This window comes from Malania oleifera, chromosome 7, assembly GCF_029873635.1.
Source record: "Malania oleifera isolate guangnan ecotype guangnan chromosome 7, ASM2987363v1, whole genome shotgun sequence".
Classification (NCBI taxonomy): Eukaryota; Viridiplantae; Streptophyta; class Magnoliopsida; order Santalales; family Ximeniaceae; genus Malania; species Malania oleifera.
The window spans coordinates 108,169,783-108,191,522 of record NC_080423.1 but is presented as its reverse complement, the minus strand read 5'-3'; the positions used below and the strand labels follow the sequence as shown (position 1 = coordinate 108,191,522).

General features: G+C 34.0%; 1 protein-coding gene across 1 annotated transcript; it reads left to right on the top strand.

Annotated features, from left to right (window-relative positions):
* Positions 1 to 12,138: 12,138 nt before the first annotated feature.
* On the top strand, positions 12,139 to 13,775 carry LOC131160582 (F-box protein At1g67340-like). Its single transcript, XM_058116397.1, has 3 exons — positions 12,139 to 12,479; positions 12,611 to 12,773; positions 12,855 to 13,775. The coding sequence occupies exons 1-3, from the start codon at positions 12,184 to 12,186 to the stop codon at positions 13,566 to 13,568; spliced, it is 1,173 nt and encodes a 390-aa protein (XP_057972380.1). The 5' UTR covers positions 12,139 to 12,183; the 3' UTR covers positions 13,569 to 13,775.
* The last annotated feature ends 7,965 nt before the right edge of the window (positions 13,776 to 21,740 follow it).

The following is a 21,740-nucleotide window of genomic DNA, read 5'->3' as shown; positions in this document are numbered from 1 at the left end:
CCATATCTAGATGGGGAGCCTAACCTCTTCAAGAGCCTAGGTGATCGACCTTACCACGTATTATCTAAATAGGTGGTTGCACTCATAAAGTAACATAATATCTGTAGCAACGGTACCGTGCTCTGTAGCTGCAAGTCCAACAGGGTCTGATACTATATAATATATTTTTATATACAACTATCTAAATTACCATGATTCTGAAATAATCGTAATAACCATGATGCTGCATAACTGTACTGTAATTCATACGTCGTAGTACTGAGAACTGTATAATCATAACACTAGAACTGCATAATCATAATACTGAAACTGCATAAGCATAATAGTGAAAATCGTGTAATCATGGTACTGAAATTCATAAAATCATGGTACTGAAATATCATAAAATCAGAATACTGAAATATCGTAAAACATATATTCGTACTATATTCAAATTCAAAAGCCACACGATACTATAATACATAATTTTCATCATTTAATAAACTGTATAATATTTTAAAAATACCTAGCATAGCATATTTCTCTTACCTGACTACTAGAAAGCCCCTAGGGAATACTAGTCTAACACCCGCAGGGCTTCCTACAAAACACCCTGAAAATAATATTTGTTGGAACAGAATATCAGTATTTTTCTGCCTACATCATTTCCTATAACTGTCATAAGGCCAAAAAGGGACTAAAAGGCCTTACCGTGAATTTGGGATAAAATTCAACTTCGTTTTCCCCACAATTAGCTCCAGCAGACTTGCAGAGAACTTCACCGGGAGCATCATGGTAGCCTCAAATCTTCGATCCGGCGACTGGCGGAGCCAAAATCGAAGAGAGAAGGGACAGAGTGACGTAGGGAGAAAGAGGAGAGAGAGAGAGAGAGAGAGAGAGAGAGAGAGAGAGAGAGAGAGAGAGAGAGAGAGAGGAGTGTTAAAATGTGATAAAAATCCAGTTTTTAGCTATTTATAGGGCTAGATTTGTCGACAAGACACGTCAGGTCGCCGACGAATCCTTCATTAAATTCGTTGACGAAACCCTGTATTCGTCTATAAAATTCAGAGCAGCCAAAAACCTCGCTCGGTATTTTCTCGTCGACGAAACCCTGTATTCGTTGACGAATTTCCTTACCCACTCGTCGATGAAGCCCTGTATTCGTCGACGAGTCCTGGTAATGCCTTGAATTTATTTTATTCCCCAAAATGCAATGTCCGCGTTCGTCGACGAAGTCTGCGGTCTCCTTCTGTTTTTGTTTCTATTTCTTTCCCCCTTATTATTATTAAAATGTTATTATTCTTCGGGTCACTACATTATTTCTCCGTCAGACTCACAGATAGAGGGCTTCAGTGGTGCCCTGTCAGAGAGTGAGTATGTTTTGAGAGAATTTTTTTGGTATACCCTAGCTAGTTGAGGGTGTTTTTGGGAACAGTGGCATGTGTATATTTTAAGAAACATGTAGTACTCTGGTATTGAGTGGTATTGGTTTTGTATTGTGTATATATTTTCATATGGTTATGTCTATGTGATTTATGCTTCTCGCTGCTTAGGTTAATGATTTAGTTTACCCCCAGCATGGTATCAGAGCATGTAGAATATTGCAGTATAAAAAAAAATTATATGGTATTTAAGCAGGTCGTTACAAATAACCGAGACCCAGCTTGCATTCTTGGGAAATTACGGATCCAATGCGAATCCGACTACAATTGATGTTTCTATGCGCAAGATTTATGTCGCCAACGTGCCTATTCTCAAGGTATGATTTTTTTTCTATCATACAATAGTAATTCTAAACAGAAAAACCCCAAACAGCAAAATCGTGCTCCTTAGTGACATTTTGTCGAGCACCTGGAGACCAATCAGCTGAACAATCCACACCATAATCAAAACAAACAATAACAAAATCACCATCTTCAATGGTAGACATCTCACATATCTCAATCTCAAAACTTCAATCTGCCACTGCACTCACAACCCCATGTCCAAAAAATCCAACATGGAACACACGGATCAACTGGGATACAATCGAATAATCTGACTTTATAGACCCCACAGATGACACAGATGGCACGAAAATAGTCTACGAAATCTATAACATTACACGTTCACTTGCAGTTCCCTTTGCCACAAATGATCGAACACTTGGTGCATACACGTTCAAACCCTTTGAAACAAATCCATCTCGAACCAATTTTGAATCCTAACCGATATTGAAAATACCAGAACTCACATATTTAACCCCAATGAAATCAAAATTGTAAGAACCTATTGAATGGAACAACCATCTCGACATCATAAATTGCTAAAATGTTATTAAACATATAGCGCAAAAGATGAGCACAACTTATTAGGCAAAGAAGAATCGGCCAACTGATAAGCAACACTCGAGGCCAGAAGACTACCTAAAAAATGAGCAACACTGATTAGGTAAGGAAGAATCGACCCAACTAAAGAGCAACGCTTGTGAGGCTAGAAGACTGCCCAAAAAAATGAGCACAGCTCATTAAGCAAAGAAGAATCGGCCCAACTGATGAATAATGCTTGTGAAGTTAGAAGACTGCCCAAAAAATGAGCACAACTCATTAGGCAAGGAAGAATTGGACCAATTGATGAGCAATGCTCGTGAGGCCAAAAGACTGCCCAAAAAATGAGTACAACTCATTAGACAAAGAAGAATCGGCCCAACTAACAAGTAACGCTCGTGAGGCCAAAAGACTGCTAAAAAAATAGGCACAACTCATTAAGCAAAGAAAAACTAGCCCAACTAACGAGCAATGCTCGTGAGGCCCAATAATGGCCTAAAATATGAGCACAACTCATTATATCAAAAATGGCAAAAAAAAGAGCACGACTCATTAATCCACAAAGCAGCCCAAAATGCCTCAAGAAGAGCTGCTTAACAAAAAAAAGAACAACAACAACAACTTTCGAACTTTGGAAGCTAGCTTAAAAAATTCAAACTTAAGAGGGGGCAACTGATATACCCCAAATATATCACCTACCTGAGACCAAAGCGCGGCATTGTGAGGGCAGTTACCACTTGACCGAAGCAATTGATGCTCGCCTTATAATAAGCAGAGCGATTCACGCCAACGAGATAAGAACCAAAGCAATTCACGCTCGCACCATAACTCGCCAATAAATGGCATTACACCCTTGGGTCAACCTCCGTCACTATAAATAGGGATTTGGAGAAGAGACTAAGGTATCTCATTCTAATACACTTTATTGTTGCATAAAAATCTCTCAAGCTCATCCCTTACTTAGACATCAGAAAAGTACCCCGGAGTACACCCCAGATCCTCCAAGCCACTTTTATTTGTCTATTTTCAAGTAGTCGTGATCAAGGATCAATTCGTGAAGATTATTCAATTTTCGGCTGCAACAATTTTAATATTTTTTTATAATTCATCATTAATTTCTAATTAAAAAATAATTACTTTTTCTAAAAAAATACTTTTAAAAGTATTTATTTCAATGAGTAGCATTTGGTAGCAATTATTCATTACTTCTTAACAAATATTTAATTTTTTTTTAAAGAAAAAGTGATTCTACAAGTAGTCATTTGAATTGATAAGCACAATAAATATTTTTTTTAAAAGAAATTTTAGAAGACATTGATCCAATTAATTTTATCTTATTCTTACCAAAATTCACTTTTTAAGACTTCAATTGGAAAAGGAAAAGATAACCGATTGCTTCTTCTGCCAATGATTCTAATTCTAAGTTAGTTTTTTCGTTAGAAAATGTGAATCAAAATTGAAACATTTAAAATGGTTAACTTAAATTTTATTAATCAATTTTTAAATTAATGTCCACTGTTTAACCAAATCGAACCATTAAGTATAATTTTAAATTCTAAAGTCAATACAAATAATATTTTTTCTTTCATAACAATCAATATATACATTTAAAATATTCAAAATAAAAATTTAGGTGAATATTAGATCAATACAAATTTTTAAAATTTAAATTATTAAAGTTTTATATAAGATTATATGCAATATGTATTTTTCATATATATATATATCTAGTACATTAGTTCAGTTCGGTTAGGCTAATTGTGAGTATTAAATGCACCAAATTGTGAACCGAAAAAATAAAAAAATTTGAATCAAAACTGAACCGAAAAAATGGTTAACCGATTTTTCGATTTGGTTCAGTTCAGTTTTGTGGTTTGTTTCAATTTTTCGGTTTTTCTTGCCCATCTTTAAATAGGGATAGTAATTTATGACCAATGAGCAATCAATTTTAATAACTTATTAGTTCTCATTTTAGATAAATTATGATTATAATTATTACTTTTTATGATCTGAAACTTTAACTTGGAGAAGCCCTTCAAATCTATTGAGGTAAAGCAAAATCAAATAAACAAAAACTTTGTAGATTGTCCATTGACACATCTCTTATAATTTATTAGGCAAATTATAGAAGATATGATTATAAAGTAGTTGATTATTCTAAACACTATAACACTCAATCTCATATAACTAAAAACTTATATTCATCTTTTCTTTTCTTTTCTTTTTTTTTTCTTTTCCCTCACAAAATCCTAAATCCAAATAATCATTCATATACTAAAATTGTAGAGACGCGAAAAATTAAATTAATAAAGGTAATAAAAGAAAAGAGAGAGAAAAAGAAAAGAAATGAAAGAGAAGGAAAAAGGGAAAAGAGAACAGCAGGGATTCATCAACGAACTAAGAGTCCTTGTCAACGAATGTCCCTATAGTTCTTATCGACGAAGTACACGTGTCCCGTCGACGAGAAGATACCGAGAGTTTTAGGAGTTTTAGGGAAAATTCCAAGTTCGTCAATGAAATAACCTCCTATTTCGTTGACAAAGTGCCTTCATGGGTTCGTCAATGAATTACTTGAACTCGTCGACGAATGTTGGCCTATATATTTACAAACCCTCATTTCCAGCGGCATTTTCTCTCTCCTCTCACTCTCTCTCTACCCTCACCTTCTCTCTTCGTTTCCGACTTCATTACAGCCCGGTTTGACAATCGGGAACCGCCACAAGGTTCTTGAGAAGATTCTTTGCAACCTAGGCGGAGTAGATTTTCATATTTAAGTTTCAGAGCACCATCCCAAAACAAGGGTATAAGGGTTTTAAGGTTAATTTGGATTATATAGAGTTTAACGATTTTTGAATGATAAATGTTCTGGGAGTTGAGTTGATTGATGTGGGAAAAATGTGATTTTTAGGATTTTGGGCAATGAATGCCGAGGAGTGTATTATTTAGGGTGTTAAAGGACCTCTCAGTAAGTTAGGTAAGGAGAATAAATTATAACAGTCTTTTCTGAAATTATGAGTTGAAAAATATGAGAAATTGAAATATGATATTTTACTTGAAATTTTATTATAATATGAATATCAGATGAAATTTGTGTGACTTATGATTTATATTGAGATATGTTTAAAATTGGGTTAATGATATACCCTGAGAAATATGGGTTTATGAAATGTGTATTGATATATGGGGATTGAAATGTGGAAAATGATGAAAGTGATGTGTATTAACATCTAGCTAATTTAATTGAGATTTCCCTTATTTTTTTAAAATAATAATCGCTGTGAAATTCCACTACTCTGATACCAAATTGTAATGACCAGCTAATACAATAAAATCTTTTCCCCTATTTTAATAACATTAACCTAAACAGCGGAAAGCCATATACATAAACATAATCACATAAATTACAATATCAGAGCGCCTAAATATCCCATAAAATATACATAAATCACTGTTCTCCTTAAAACTATTCCCTACTAAAGTCAGGGCATACAAAAATACTACCCAAAAATACTACTCACCCTTAACAGGGCAAACTAACAGTCCTTCTACCTGCGAGACAGATCCGCTCGCCTAACTAGTTTACCTGAAAAATAATTCAACACTGGGGTGAGACGACGCTCAGTAAGATGAAACATGCTATTACTAGTGTGTGGCTACTGAGTTGTATTTCTGTATAAATAATATGATTTAAAAATAATATCATGGATAACTGAAATTGTAAATGTTGGTTTAAATAACATATATTAAAACTATATAAATTTACTTTTCATATTACTACTACTATTTTTGGAAAATCTACTTATACTTACAATATCTAAGAAAATTTCCCCAGATGACTATATGTCATGATTTAACCCCTCATAATAGGGTTGTGCGGCTCAAAAGCAGGACCTATCCTGGCTGGCCGACCAGGGTAAGTTAACTGAACTCCGACAGTCTAATCTACCCCCTCAATCCATATCTGATGAAGAGTCTGTCCCGACATGGGCACGATCGACCTCATACCACTTACTATCCGAGTAAAGTGGTTGCACTCTAAACTGAATATCTATAGCTACGGTACCGTGCTCTACTGAATCAGATCTATTAGGGTCTGATACTATATAGGTAGCTGATATCTTTAACATACTGTTTTACCATAATTTCTAAAATAACCATAACCCCATAGAATTTATCTGAAATTTAAATTAACTGACTGAAAATCTGATTTCTATATAACTAAATTGTTATCTGTATAATTGAATATCGGGGCATTATGGTACTGAAAAACTGATTATTATGAAATTACTGGAAATACACTTTTTCTGAGTTTACTATATACTGAAAGTCCTTTATTCTATAAGCATGTACATATCATGGTATTTCTATTCATAAATTGTAAACATGGTATTCATAGTTTATATAAATACGGTATTGTACTCTAACCAACTCAAGCCACACTAATAAATATTATCATAATCAGGCTCTAAAAATCGTATATAAATTTTGAATAATAATTTGATAACAACCTATATTTTGCACTAAAATCATAACGAAGTTTCCTAACATAGCATGTTTCGCTTACCTAACTACTGGAAAGCCCCTACTGAATGTCGGTTCTACACCCGCAGGGTTTCCCACTTAACTCCCTGAAAACAACATTTACCAAAACAAAACATCATTATTTTTACTTCATTTCCTACAACTGTTGGAAAGCCTAATTTCGAATAAAAGACCTTACCCTGAGCTTGGAGAGAAATTCAACTCAATCCCACTGACGATCCGCCCCGGTAAACTTGGAGAGAACTTCTCCAGGAGCATCGTGGTGGCCTCAGATCGTCGATCCGGCGACTGAAAAGGCCGAAATCGAAGAGAGATGGAGGGGAGACCGTAGAGAGAGAAGAGAGAGAGTTTCTGTTGAAAATCCTGCGAAAAAATCCTAGTTTTATACTATTTATATTGCGGCCTTCGTCGAAGAGTCACATTATCTCGTCGACGAGTCTAAGAAACAATTCGTCGATGAACTCTCCCCTGCGTTGACGAAATTCAGAATTGCCCAAAACATCCTCTCGGTATCTTCTCGTCGACAAAGCATGCCCTCATCGACAAGACCCTTTTATACCCTCGTCAACGTAGCCATGAGAAAATTCATTTGGTTATTACATCCAAAGTGCAATGTCGTCAATGAAGTCTGTTGCCTCCTTATGTTTCTGTTTCCATTTCCCTCCCTCTTTAAGAAACAATTCGTCGATGAACTCTCCCCTTCATTGACGAAATTCAGAATTGCCCAAAACATCCTCTCGGTATCTTCTCGTCGACGAAGCATGCCCTCGTCGATGAGACCCTTTTATACCCTCGTCAATGAGGCCATGAGAAAATTCCTTGGGTTATTACATCCAAAGTGCAATGTCGTCAGTGAAGTCTGCTGCCTCCTTATGTTTCTGTTTCCATTTCCCTCATTCTTTATTATTTAAATACCATTATTCTTCGGGTCATTACATATATCTCCTGAGAAATGAAGAATATAAGATATGGAAATGTTTTATTAAGAAATGTGAATAATTTGAAACGAGATACATATATGTTATTATGAGGTGAAATGAGTTGTGAATACTAATATATGATTTCTAAAAATGGACATTGCAATATTAATGTTGCAATGGAAAGTGATGAAATGTGATTACTGATATGAAATATAGGAAATGTAAATACTGTAATATGTATATGAAAATGAGAATATGAGAATGGGAAATATTGCAATGTAAAATTCTGCAACATGAATATCGAATTATGAATAATGAAATGTGATACAGGAAACACCAATATCACATAATGATTGCGAGTATGTGTGATAACCCTGATGTATGGATATGGAAACTCTAATGATGGGTTGTGATATTGAGCACGGTACCGTTGCTAGCGGAGACAGTGCAACCATACAAACTCGTAGTGTGTGTGGCGCGGCAGTCAACTGAACTGTTTAGTAGAGTTGTTGTACCCCTTGAATTCAGATCAAGGCTTTTGGCCGACCAGTCGTACTATAGACATGAGATTTATGATATGATATTTTGATCTAACCAGGTTGGCTAACCTCAGTTAGATCCAGCCTTCGAGCCGCACAACCTCAACCATGGGGGGAAGCATGGCGTAGAATATGGAGACATACCTCAATCATGGGGTGAAGCATGATGTTGAAAATATCTTCAAGGCAGTCATGAGTTATAGACACATATGTAACTGAGGACACTCATGAGCTAGGAATGAAAATGGGAATGGAAATGGTAATGAAAATGAAAATGAAATGGAAATGGGAATGAAAATGAAAATGGAAATAGGAAATGGCATAGTGTAAGTTTTTATATAATTAATTAAAGTGAAGTAAGACACTCCGCCTAAAGGCTTACTGCGTAAGGTGAGTGCTTTGATAAGTATCAGTTGTAGTTGAACCCGAATTAATTGGATTAGGATACAAACGATATTAGGGCAGAGGGGAGCTACTTGTATGGGCGGGTAATCTTCCTTATTCTTGGGAACTTTGCTAGTAAATATGGGTTACGTGTAAATGGATTTGGAAATGAAATTAAAAGCTTGTGTTTTATATCTATATGATTATGATTATAGAAATAATATATTTTCTCAGAAGATATGATCACTGACATGAATATATGTTATATTATGATGAAACTGATACTGCAACACACTATAGATGATTTATTCCGTCTTATTGAGATGTATCTCACCCAATCATTTAAATATTTTAGGAAACCGAGATAGACCTGGTGATAGAACTCTGAGATAAAGGGGAGCTGATACCCTGAGTTGGCTGGTAGGGATGGAGGATTCCCCTGGAGTATTTTGTGTTTCTTTTGGGAATGTGTTAGTCATGTATTTATGGATGATTAGTACTCTAGTATGTGTATTCGCTGTGGTATATATATATATATATATATATATATATATATATATATATATATGTGTGTGTGTGTGTGTGTGTGTGTGAAATGACTTCCGTTGTTAGGTTTGTATATATAAGAATGATTGTATACCCGGTACCCACTTTCGAATCGAGTTATGTATTGTGGTATTAGAGGTTGATGTGGCCGACAGGTGATAGGTGATTTATGTTTTATATATAAAAAAAAATGGTATGAAAAATCGGGGCGTCGCAAAAACCATATTATTTTGGTTACTTACTGAATCCCATTTTGGACACACCCTAAACCCAAAAAGATTAAGGTGGGGGGGACTCAACACAAATCTGATTTTACTTAGGCTTCATTTGGAACTCAACAAAAAAATATTAGGGAAAAAAGGAAAATAAAAAAAAAATTCACATTTCTATGTTTTGTTATTAAGGAAAGTGAAAAAGAAAATAAAAATATATATCAAATCTATAAACAAAATTTTAATTCTACACATCATTAATGTTTAGTTTTTCTTAATTTTTAGTCATATCAAAATAAACTTTCATTGTTTATAGTGATTAATAGAGAAGGACAATATAAGGAAAAATGAATTTCCGTAGGATTTGTTTGGATCAGGGATTTTGTTTTGGGAAAGGAAAGGAAAGAAAAATAAGGAGAAAACCCATTTTCCATTCTATTTTTTTATATATTTAATTCTATTAAAAATGAAAGTTTTGTTTTATGATTAAAAAATATTGATGATGTGTAGAATAAAAATTTCATTCATAAATTTGATATATTTTTTATTTTATTATTTTGCTTGATAACCAAAAATAAAAAAATATGCATTCCTTCATATTTTCCTTTATTTTCCTTAATATTTTTCTAAGTTCCAAACAAGACCTTCAGGAAAAAAAAAAAAAAAAAGTTCAAACAAGTAGAAACACACACAATTAATTAATTAATTAATTTCTATTTTCCTTGATATTTTTGGTGAAGAACCCATTTGGATGCCCTACAATGAATAAGTCCATCTAATATATCCAAAGCTCATTGGTTTTTTTTGGATAATTTTGGTGTAAGATTTGGACTTAATTGAGCAATTCCAAATTGTCCTATTTTTGAGGGTTGTTCATTCTAAAAACTCTCTTCTTTAATTTGCTTCCACACCCCCATTACATGGAAAGAGACAATTTCAATGCCAAACATTGTGAACCCAACTAATACTCCAAATCCCATATTTGTTTTTTGCCCCATCAAAGAGAGAGAGAGAGAGAGAGAGAGAGAGAGAGAGAGAGAGAGAGAGAGAGAGAGAGAGAAATAAAATAATTCTTTTTTTTAATAATTGCCTCCAATTTCAAATTTTAATTTATTGTCTAAAACTTGACATAATTTATTATCTTAACCTAATAATCTTTTGAGAGGAGATGAAAGAAAAAAAATGACATGATACTGGCTCTTTCCAATTATTTTTGATAAAGTGGTGTTACATTTCAAAAATAAAGTGGTGTTACATTTTAGTACATGCAAATTGTGTTTTCTAAATCAAATCAATAGTGGTGGCAAAATGGGTCGAAACCCGACGAGTGGTCCTTTATCTGCCCGTTTAGGCTGGGTTTGAGTTTGGGAGGGAACGACCCATTTTTAAATGGATCAACCTTAACCCAATCCATTTATTAAACAGGTTGAGTGGGTTTGGGTTGGGTACTCGTCGAATAACCCATTTTATTTTTATTTTTTCCCTTGGGTAGTTTTTTTTCCTTTTAAGTGTTGTTTTTTTTTTATTAAAAAAAATTAGTCAATTTTAGTGAAATATTAAAGAAAAACTAAAATAAATAAATTATATTTAAAAATTGGTACTTAACGAGCTCATTTATTAAATATGTGGATTCGTGTTTATAAATTAGTCATTTATTAATAAATAGGGTCAACCCGACCCATTTAACCTCCAACCGTTTGTGACCCGCTCAAGTCCAATCCATTAACCCGTTTTGCCACCTCTACAAATCCAATCAATTTTTTCAAATTGATGACTAAAACTACTATGAAATGATCTTCACTTAAATTTCAAACTACAGTTAAGAAAACGCAACTAAAATTCGATTCGATTAGAGGGGGGTTGGGGTAAATTGAACTCTCTTGATAATATTTTATTTTATTTTTGTCAAAAATGAACTTCACATTAAATATTGCTATTTTTTTTTCATATCCGAAAAATATTATTTTTTTTTAAATACACAAAATCTATATCTAACACTAAAATAAACATAATAATATAAAAAAATATAGCGATGCCATAGCTAAGTTAAATATTTTAATTAAACTAGACCAATCCATCGTCAATTGCATTTTTTTGTTTCTATAAAATGAAAGCCTATATGCTAGACCTACAGTATGTACATGATAGAAGCATCCTATCTCTCTTTGCTTCTTTCAAATTCCTCCCACTCATCTATAAATTTAATTATAAAAATTTTAAATTTTAAATACTATAGTATCAATTAAAAGACTATCAATTTTACATTTTTACTACAGACTAAATAAAACATTAAAATTCCGTTTGAAATTTAAAGAATATTAAGAAAGTGAAAGAAAATTTTAAAATAATTTACTTATTTATCCAGAAAAGTGAAGAAATTTTTTTTAAATATATATACGGGATAGATTAATAGAATTTTAATTTTGCACGCATTTAACTTTTTTAATTTTAATTATATTAAAATTAATTTTTTTTAATAGTATTTAGTGATTAGATAAAATATGTTGAAAATTAAAGTTTTTTCTCTTTTTGTTTTTCAAATAAATTCCTTAATTCAAAGGGCGTTAAATGAAAACTCTTAACATGAAAAAGAGTTATAAAATAGAATCGGATTTAACATGACGTGGCTTTTCATAATGTATTGCTGCTATTTTCGCCTCTTTAATATATATTGAAATGAGTCGGTCCCTTGATTTCCCTTTGAACTGTTTTATATATAAAAGGAAAATCTCAAAGCAAAAACATATATAAGAAGATGAAACAGAGGGACGGTTTTGCTTCCAATACCCATACCCATACCTCCACTCTCTCCTCCTCCTCCTCCTCCTCCACCGCCATCGCCACCACCATCACCAGCTCCACCGCCGCTCCCAAGATCGAATCCCTCCAACAACTAATGGTTTCCAGAAAAAAATCCAGAACTATTTTATCCCGAATCCCCCTCAAATCCGATCCTTTCGATCAACTGCCCGACGATCTCGTCGTCTGCATCCTCTGCAAGCTCAGCTCCGTCGCCGCCTCTCCTTCCGACCTCCTCAGCGTCCGTATCACGTAATGAACACTTACTTTTTTTATTTATCAATTCTTGTACTTTTTTTTATTTATCAATTCTTGCACAGGGCTATTCGAATCTCGAATTTGTTTGAAAAAGCGATTTGGTCGTGTTGTGTTGTGTTCCACAGGTGCAAGAGACTGAATCGATTGGGTGCTTATCCTTTGGTGTTGTCCAGTGCGGGTGCCGGAGCTTTCGACATTGACGCCGGAAAATGGTCGGAATCCGCTCACCGGTTTCTGAAACAGTGCGTCGCCGCCGGCAACGTCGAGGCCTACTACACTCTCGGCATGGTCAGTATTCTGATTCTCCTATCTTGTGGGCTTGATTCCCCGCTTGGAAGTGCTTGAAATTGACGATCACTGACGTTGCAGATCCGATTCTACTGCTTGGAGAACCGCGAGAGCGGTGCTTCTCTGATGGCGAAGGCCGCAATGAGGTCCCACGCGCTCGCTATGTACTCGCTCGCCGTGATCCACTTCAACGGCAGCGGCGGCTCCAAGGGCGCCAAGGACTTACGCGGCGGCGCCGCGTTGTGCGCACGCGCCGCCGCCCTCGGCCACGTCGACGCCCTACGCGAGCTCGGCCACTGCCTCCAGGACGGCTATGGCGTGCGCCAGAACGTGCCCGCTGGGAGGCGCCTCCTCGTGCAGGCCAACACGCGCGAGCTCGCCGCCGTGCTCCGCCGATTGTCTCCGTCGTTCGTGAACTCGCTGCTGACGCAGCAGCCGGACCACCATGCCCGGCTTCACCACCCCGGCCGGCGATGCCCCATCCTGAGCGACTACGGGTGCGACCTGCCTGTCCCTGAGCCACACCCGGCGAACCGGTTCCTGGTGGGGTGGTTTGGCCTCCGGGGAGGGTCGCCGGGCCCGGGCCCGGGCCTGGGCCTGGGCCTGAGGCTCTGCTGCCACGGCGGATGCGGGCGGCGCGAGACCCGAGCCAACGAATTCCGGCGGTGCTCTGTCTGCAACAAAGTGAACTACTGCTCCCGGGGTTGCCAGGCGCTGGATTGGAAGATGCGGCATAAGGAACAATGCGCACCCACTGATCAGAGAGAGGAAGAAGATGAAGATGTTGCAGGGTAATAATTTTTTAAAATTTTCTTACTTTTGAAGGACTTTAATAGGGTTTAGGGTTTGTTTGTGTACAGAATGTTAGGGATTTTGATTTGGACTTTGGGGAGGGGGGTTAGATTGGTCCCATTGAGAAAATGGAAGGGGTAGTTTAGGAAAAGAAATTTTTTTTTTGTTTTTTGTTTTTTGTTTTTGTGGAAATTTAAATGGATTGTTTTATGTCTGCCTTGTTTATTGGTACATGTCCCCATCGGCATAATTTGGTATTAGCTATTTTAGTGGTTTTCTTTAGTAGCTGTTTGGAAGTTTTTATTTTGAGAAAAATAATATTTTAGGTTTTTCCTCTTTTTGTCTTTTTTTATTTTTTGGGTGGAACAGATGAGCAGAGTATGGGCATCTTTTCCATGACTCCAATACCTCTTTCATGCCCATTGTTACCTTCTTCTTCTTTTTTTCCTTTTTTTTTTAAAAAAAATTAAGATATATCCTAACCCGATAAATATTATGGGCTCACGTAGAAGTCAAATAGAGGGTGACAAAGCTTAAGCTTAACAGCGAAAGCTTCTCTTTTGTTCTTCTCTCTTCTCTTGGTTTTTTTTTTGGATTACGCACCAAGTATCCATGTGTCCGTTTTACGGTCCACGTGACTAATTACACGCCTCTTGAAGTTGACCCCACAACTCCAAAGAGAGGATAAATTTAGGAGTTCAGGGGTGAAAACGAATCCGGGAGAGTTTGAATACCTAACCTCGTGAGAGGCACTCTCGCAGCCTGTACTACCACCTGAACCACACCCTGAGTCCGTGATGGTCAAAGCCTCTCAAAGGCAATATTATTCTTGTAGTTAAAGTTTAAATTTATTGAAAATTTTAAGTTTGGTTTATTAACTTTTTTAAGAGTAGAATTTCTAATTTTTGTTTCTTACCCTACATTTGCAAGTTTGGATTTGGAGCATTAGATTTAGATAATATTTAATATAAAATTGTGTTTAGTATCATCTAAATTCAAGGTTTATGTTATCAAATACTATCGTAAGTAACGAAAGATTTTGAGATTTTACGCTTGTTTGAATCAATCTTAATAAGAGGCAAGGAAGAATACGAAATGCTAACCATCCAATAAGCTCCAAGAGTGAGTTTGATTTTCCTTTTTTACCTAAACTCTTATTTTAAAAAATAAAATTTAGGTCCAATGTATTTGGTAAACTTTTAAAAGTAAATTTTTAATTTTTTTTTTTTTTGTTAATTTCGAAGATTTACAAATTTAAATCTTTTAAAAGTTAAAAACTATACTTTTCTTTAATAAATTATTCAATTTCATTATTATCCTTAATTTTTCAAATATTACAACATCATCAATATATTAACTATATTTCTTAAAAATGCATCTACAATAGTGTCTTTTTATCAATTCCTTTTTAAACTAAGATTAAGCAGACAAAAAAAATTCAATATCTTTAATATGAAAATTTTGTATTCAATTAATTGGGTGTTTCCTTATAGAACAGTTATGATGTCTTTAATAAGTTTCTTCTTCTTTTAAGGTTCTTTAACTGTACTTTTTAAAAAAAAAAGTTATGTCTAGTAGAGCCCATTATTGAGGCAAGTCTAAGATTGGAATCATCCATCATCCATGAAAGAAAAGAAAAAAAGAGAAAAGGAATAAGAATTATACCTTGCAAGTTTAATATTATCATTAGACCATGCTATAATGACAATATTATTATAATATTATTACAATTTAATATATGTTAACATAACATATCTTCTAAAATGGAGGAATACAAATAATATTTTAATGAGACTAAATAGTAGTATAATTATTGACCATGCTCTTAATGTCAGTAATGGTAGAATTTTGCAATGTGATATTTGTGCAAAACATATTAAAGTCAAGATTTTTTCAATAAAAAAATTATGGACACTTCAGTCGCTTCTACAATGTCAAAGTTCCTATTTCCACAAAATGGGAATCGAGAAGTAATTCTATTCCAATCACAACGTCTTAATCAAATTTTTTCATTTTAATTTTTCTGAATGAAAACCATTCCAACGCTCTCCAAATGAGAATAATTCAAAACTCCATATTTCAATTTGGAAAAACACATTAAAGTAGGGTAATGCTTTTATCAAAAAAGGGGGCTAGGCCTATTCCTCTGTCCCTTTTTGTTTCAATCACCAAAAATAAATAAATTATTGACAAGGACACAACAAAAAATGTTAGGTCCATATTGTTGCCAATTTCTCACTTTCAAGAATGAATAGTTGTGAAGATGAAAGCAAGAATGGGTGGAGAAGTTAAAGAAGTGTGTTCAAAACTCTGTGAAGGGTCATGTGTGCCATCCACACTATCATTGAAAATCTCTATGTTGCATTCTTACATAGAGAAATGAAACACAATCTCTCAATTGGTGATGAGCCAATCCAAGAAATTGGCCCATCTTTTTCCACCTTCATGTCAAATCATGCATCACCACCCACTTGCCTTAACATTTGAAAAAATCACCTACTAGGAAAACCCCTTTATCTTATTTTTTATTTAATCCTTTTTTTTTTCATGATTAATGGTGTTTTGGTCTTTTTTTAGACGTAGCAAATTCACGGTATGGAAGGATATTCTCTTAATTTTTATCTTTTTTTTTTCTTTTAGATAAATAGTTTCTTACAAAAATGTAAGATAAGGCTGTTACTATAGACCCTTTGTGGTTCGACCCTTCTCAGAACCTCATATAGGTGGGAGCTTTGTGGACAGGGCTGCCCTTTTTCTTTTTCTTTTTTCTTTTTTTTTTTTAGATACATGATTAATTGAACTCTTAGACAACAACAAACATTATTCATGCCTTTACCAATGGGACAACTTTCGCAGGTTTTTACTTTTTGGCTCTTTTTTTTTACTAATGTTGTCTATGTTTTTTTATACCCGATGAATTCACATGATGGAAGAACATTCTGTTAGTTTTCATATATTTAATGGTAAATAGACATAAGATTAATTGAACACTTAGATAAAAACAAACATTCTCTTAGTTTTTATCTTTTTCTAGGTAAATTAAGTAAAAGGATAATTGAAGAGACCCGAACCCATAAATAAGATTCGTCGACGAAGACAGTATGTTCGTCGACAAAATCCCTTCAGCTCTTCGTCGCCGAAATTCAGAGTGTCGTCGACAAAGAGATACCGAGTGAACCAAAGAAAATATCCGGATGGGGTTCGTCGACGAGGGTAGAGTTTCGTCCATGAACAGCCTGGCTAGTTTGTCAACGAAGGCGCCGTTTCGTCGACGAATTTGACTCGGTCAAAGGTTCTATAAATATCATTTTTGGTTGCTCAAGGGTTAAGAAAACCCAAAATCTCTCTCTCTCTCTCTCTCTCTCTCTCTCTCTCTCTCTCTCTCTAGAACCAGCGAGCCCTCTCTCTCTCTCTCTACTATTCTTTGCCGTTTGTCGTTCGCTTCGACGATCAGAGGTTCCTGTGTGGATCAGGAGGAGAATCTCTTCAGTTATAGCAGATCAAATCATCATTTTAAAAATTTTCGAGTTTTTCCCTAAAATCGAGGTAATGATCTGAATTCATTTTCGTTTTGGTAGATCTGTAGTAGATTGAATAATATTGAAGTATTGTTCTTCGGTTTTAAGGTTTTGAGGAGTTCATGTCGTAATTTTGGATCAATAAGCTCGTGTCTTAGTTTCGAGATAAAAGTAAGGGGATTTGTTTACATAAGTATTTTCAGAAAATGAAACTACTAGATATGTAGCTTATGTTTATATGAAAAATATGACTGCTTATTTGCGAAATTCCATCGGGTAGATATGCCAGATCGATAGTTTTATGGTTTTGGAAAAAGTGGGGTTTTTGACAGACGATCTCCAAATTTCTTTAAAATTACTTAAATTGCATTAAAACTACTAATAGGAGATGCTTGAACCCATGTTTTCCATTTAAAGGATATTTTGAACTGATTACTGTTTATAGTATATTTTTACCTGAATAAGTGTGACGCATGATAAGAATTTAATTTATACTGATTTGAGATACATGTGTATGAACTATGGGGACTAAGGTTCCAAGTGATTATTAGAAATTTCAGGAAACATGTGCCGGTTAGCTACCGTGCCAAGTATGAGAAAAGGGTAAAACCGAGAGGTTACGAGCCGATTTTTACCACAGTATGAATGAAAGTATGCATGAATGAGATTGTGAAAATATTGGAATTGCACAGGTTATTACGTTTTAATGTAAATTTTATATATGATATTGGGACCGCAGCTTGTTTCAATAGCACATGAAGCCTTAAAAAGCTTATATCATGTAGGCTCGGTACCGTTGCCAAAACAGAGGTACAGTGCAACCACACGTAGTTATTGTTCAGTGTGGGTACCTAGTAGTAAGCTTGGTAAGAAGGGCCACTGCTTAAAAGGGATCAGGGTGGTGATGGCCAAGTTCGACTGCAGTATGTTATGATGTCTAACGATGCATGCACGTACAGGGCTCGATCAGTGTTTTCTTATCGCACAACCCTTGCCACGGGCAGTTACTGGCATAGTTATGATAGTTTCGAGCTGGACGGTGTTCTAAATATGCATATGCATGATTTAAAAGCTTTACTGGGCAGAGTCACAGGTTTGAGTACCGGGCAGAGGGATTGTACAGTGTATGGGCCTGTACCCTGCCCTAACCTCGAGTACTCTCACTTGTAATGATGTTGGTTTATACATTATTAGGAATTTATATATATTATAGTATTGAGAATGTGCAATATATGTAACTATTTTCAAACAAGAATATAACTGTATAGTCCCACACTGATGTAATATCTTCGTCCTTACTAAGAAGTGTCTTACCCCAATCTTACAACCTTGTTTTCAGGAGTTACAGGAAATCGGTCCTAGTCTTCTAATGAGGCTGTGGAGCATAGGGTCCTGTTAGTTAGCGTAAGTTTCTATATGAATAGTGGGTTGTTAGCCTGGTTGTTTTTGGGAATGTAATACAGTTTATGTTTTTAAGTACGGTTGAATATATGTAATGAACATTTAGATACTCCGGTATGTCTATTAAAATTCATATGAATGTTTATGTTTTTCTCAATATAGTGAGTACGAATCATTATGAAATACCCATATATCCATGTTTACTGCGGGTAGTTATGTATGTTATCAGGACCTGTACAGGATATGTATGTATAGTAGCACTCTGGGGCCGTATTAAGGGTCAGGGCGTTACAATAATTGAACTCTTAAACACCAACAAACATTATTAATGTCTTTGCCAATGAGACAACTAGCACAGTTTTTTTTTTAAAAAAAAAAAATTTCTCAACTAATGTTGTTTGGGTTTTTTTTTGGCTCAGCAAATTCGCAAGAAGGGAGGACGTTCTCTAAATTTTACCTTTTTCAAGTAAATATGAGATTCAAACTCCAAATCAACAAGAAGCATTGCCCATACCTATGTTAGCAAACAATTCTAAGGGGGTTTTTTTTTTTTCTATTTTAAAACAAGTACGAGGTTCAGAATGGTTTTTTTTTTTTTTTTTTGAAAAAAGAAAGAAAGAGGGTGGCATCTCCTATCTTTATTAGAAAATTCCTCACTTATGGCGGAGAAATACCGTGGTTTCAACCTTGAGACTTGAAGAAAATAAAATCAAACTCTAAAAATCTAAAACTGACTTAACCAACTTATTCAAAACCAAAAAACCAGTGACCAACAACCAAACAAAAAAAAGAACTAAACAACTATAAGTTAAAAACAAACAAAACTCTGGAAGATCTCGAGGAATAAACCAACGACTCCAACTTTCACAAAACGCCAGCACAAAGCATCACGAGTGTGAGGAAGGAAATCTCAACAAATCCAATTGAATCATTTCCCTGACTTGTTGGAAGCTCATCCTGACAACTATATGATCGAGATATACCAGATTCACCCTACTTGGCAAAGAAATCCGCACTTTGATTCTCTTCCCTATAAACATGTTCCACTTTGTAATATATGTCTCTCAATGCTAACACAAGTTCTTTTCACAATTCCCATAAGTTCCAAACCAAATACTTCCTAAGTTCAGACTAGCTCTTACCTAACAATAAACGTTGTCCTTGCCGAAGCTTGAGGAGTTTTCTTTTCTTCTTCTTCTTTTTTTTTTGCTAAAAGAAGGTGGCACCTCCATTTATTTATTAATATACTCTTACTTTTGGCAGAGGAATACCATGGTTACAAGATAAAACAACACCAGTAACCAATCAAACTAGGATAAAAAAACTAAAACATAATTAACAAAGAAGATAAAAAACATAAACACAACCAAACTCAAAACAAAATGCACCAAACAAAACTCTAGAGGTGAACTAATGACAAACGGAAACGATACCTCACCTATCCATCTGAAGAATACCTTTCAGATAACGTGGTAGAAGGTGTTGTTCTTCATAAATTACATTGTTTCTCATTTCTCTTTCTTTAGTAAGAAAATCAATTGCACTATTGCCTTACCTATATTGATGCATTACCCTGACATCCTTCTTTTCTTCTTCTTCCTTTTTTCACATTATAATTTTCATGTGTTTTGTTGTGTTAATCCATTTGAATCCACATGCCTAATTTTGGTTATTATTTTTATTTTTTGGCAAAATAAATGACTACATCATTAGGGGTAAAGTCAATATTTTTAAGGAGGAAGACAATTTAGTACATGGTGAAGAATAAGGTCAAAACTAAATTGATTGTAATATGATTGTTTTTTTTAAATACTTTAATAATATTTATTTCCTTTTAACAACAAAAATATGTGGTCAATTATTCCTTTTTAGGAAATAGATATTGCCAAAAATAGAAAATTAGCTTTGAATAAGGTACAAATCTCCCAATTAGCATAATTTTTATTGTCATTTTTTCCCACATTTCAATATTTCAATATGAAATTTAGTTTCATTTAATTAATAATTTTTTTGAAAAAGAAAAATAATTATTATATTTTTCTTTATATCAAATATTATAAAGAAAATTAATTTAATCTAGATTTTAAAAAGTTAAATATTACTAACTTGTGGAATTAAATTTTTATATGTTTTAATTCTTTCATTTTTTTCTTGATAATTAAAATTTAAAAATAATTTGTTTCTTTTTTATTTATTTTTTACATTTTTTTCAAGTTTGAAATGGGCTTAAAGCATACAATTATTTTCTTTAACTAAGCAAAAATTATATATATAGATCGATATGTAAGTATTATGTTAGCTTATTTTATTTTATAACCAAATAAAAAATTTTCTTTAATTTTAATCATTAACTTTTTGACATTTTAAATATAATTTCATCTGCCTTTGGTTAAATTACTTTTTAGTATTTAATCTTAGAATAACTTTATTAATAAAATAATTTACACTATTCTGGTAAAATCCAATAATAGCCCTTAATTTTTTTGAATATGATACTCGCTCCCATTTCAAGGCTACCTAGAAATCTCATAAGGTTTAATTTTATTTACAAAATGAACATTTTATTAATTGAATGCCATTCAACCTAATTCTAGTAAAAAATAAATTTTATCTCTAATATAATGATAATTTTACTGTCCTTAATAAAATGATAATTTTACTCTTTCATTCAATAATAAAATTTTTTGTGTTGTGTTGATGTTAATTGTTTAATCCAAAGTAATTGAATCAGTTAGACCTTTCAATTCAAGAACCAATTAGATTTTCAATGCATTATACTGACCAAATTTCTCAATTTAATTTATTAAATTGATACCATTTTAAAATCATTTAATTATGGATAAAATTTATATATTTTCACATATACTAAATGATTGACTAACAGAAGGTTCATTTTGTCAATTAGACTAAACCTTAGAAAATATTTTAGTTATTTTTAAAACTTAAGTTGTGAAGTGTCATATTCAAAAAATTTAAGAGACGTTGGATTTTACTATATATTTATATAGTATAGAAATTTATTTATTTGAAGAATGTTGGTTGTATAAAAATTTACTTTTAAAAATAAAGATACTTATTGTTAGCTTTGGTGCAATCCCAAAAGGGGGGGTGAATTGGGTATTTAAAAATTATCACCTAGGTTAAACCAGATAAGCAGTATTACTTAACCTAGGGTCTGTCTATGCAAATGTAAATCTAATCATTTACAATATAACATACACGTGCAGTAAGTAAATTGCGGAAATGTAAAGAACAC

Coding starts and splice junctions, on each gene's coding strand:
- LOC131160582 (XM_058116397.1), top strand. CDS start 12,184: ATGAAACAGAGGGACGGTTTTGCTTCCAATACCCATACCCATACCTCC. Junction 12,480..12,610: donor CTCCTCAGCGTCCGTATCAC/GTAATGAACACT, acceptor TGTGTTCCACAG/GTGCAAGAGACTGAATCGAT. Junction 12,774..12,854: donor CCTACTACACTCTCGGCATG/GTCAGTATTCTG, acceptor CTGACGTTGCAG/ATCCGATTCTACTGCTTGGA.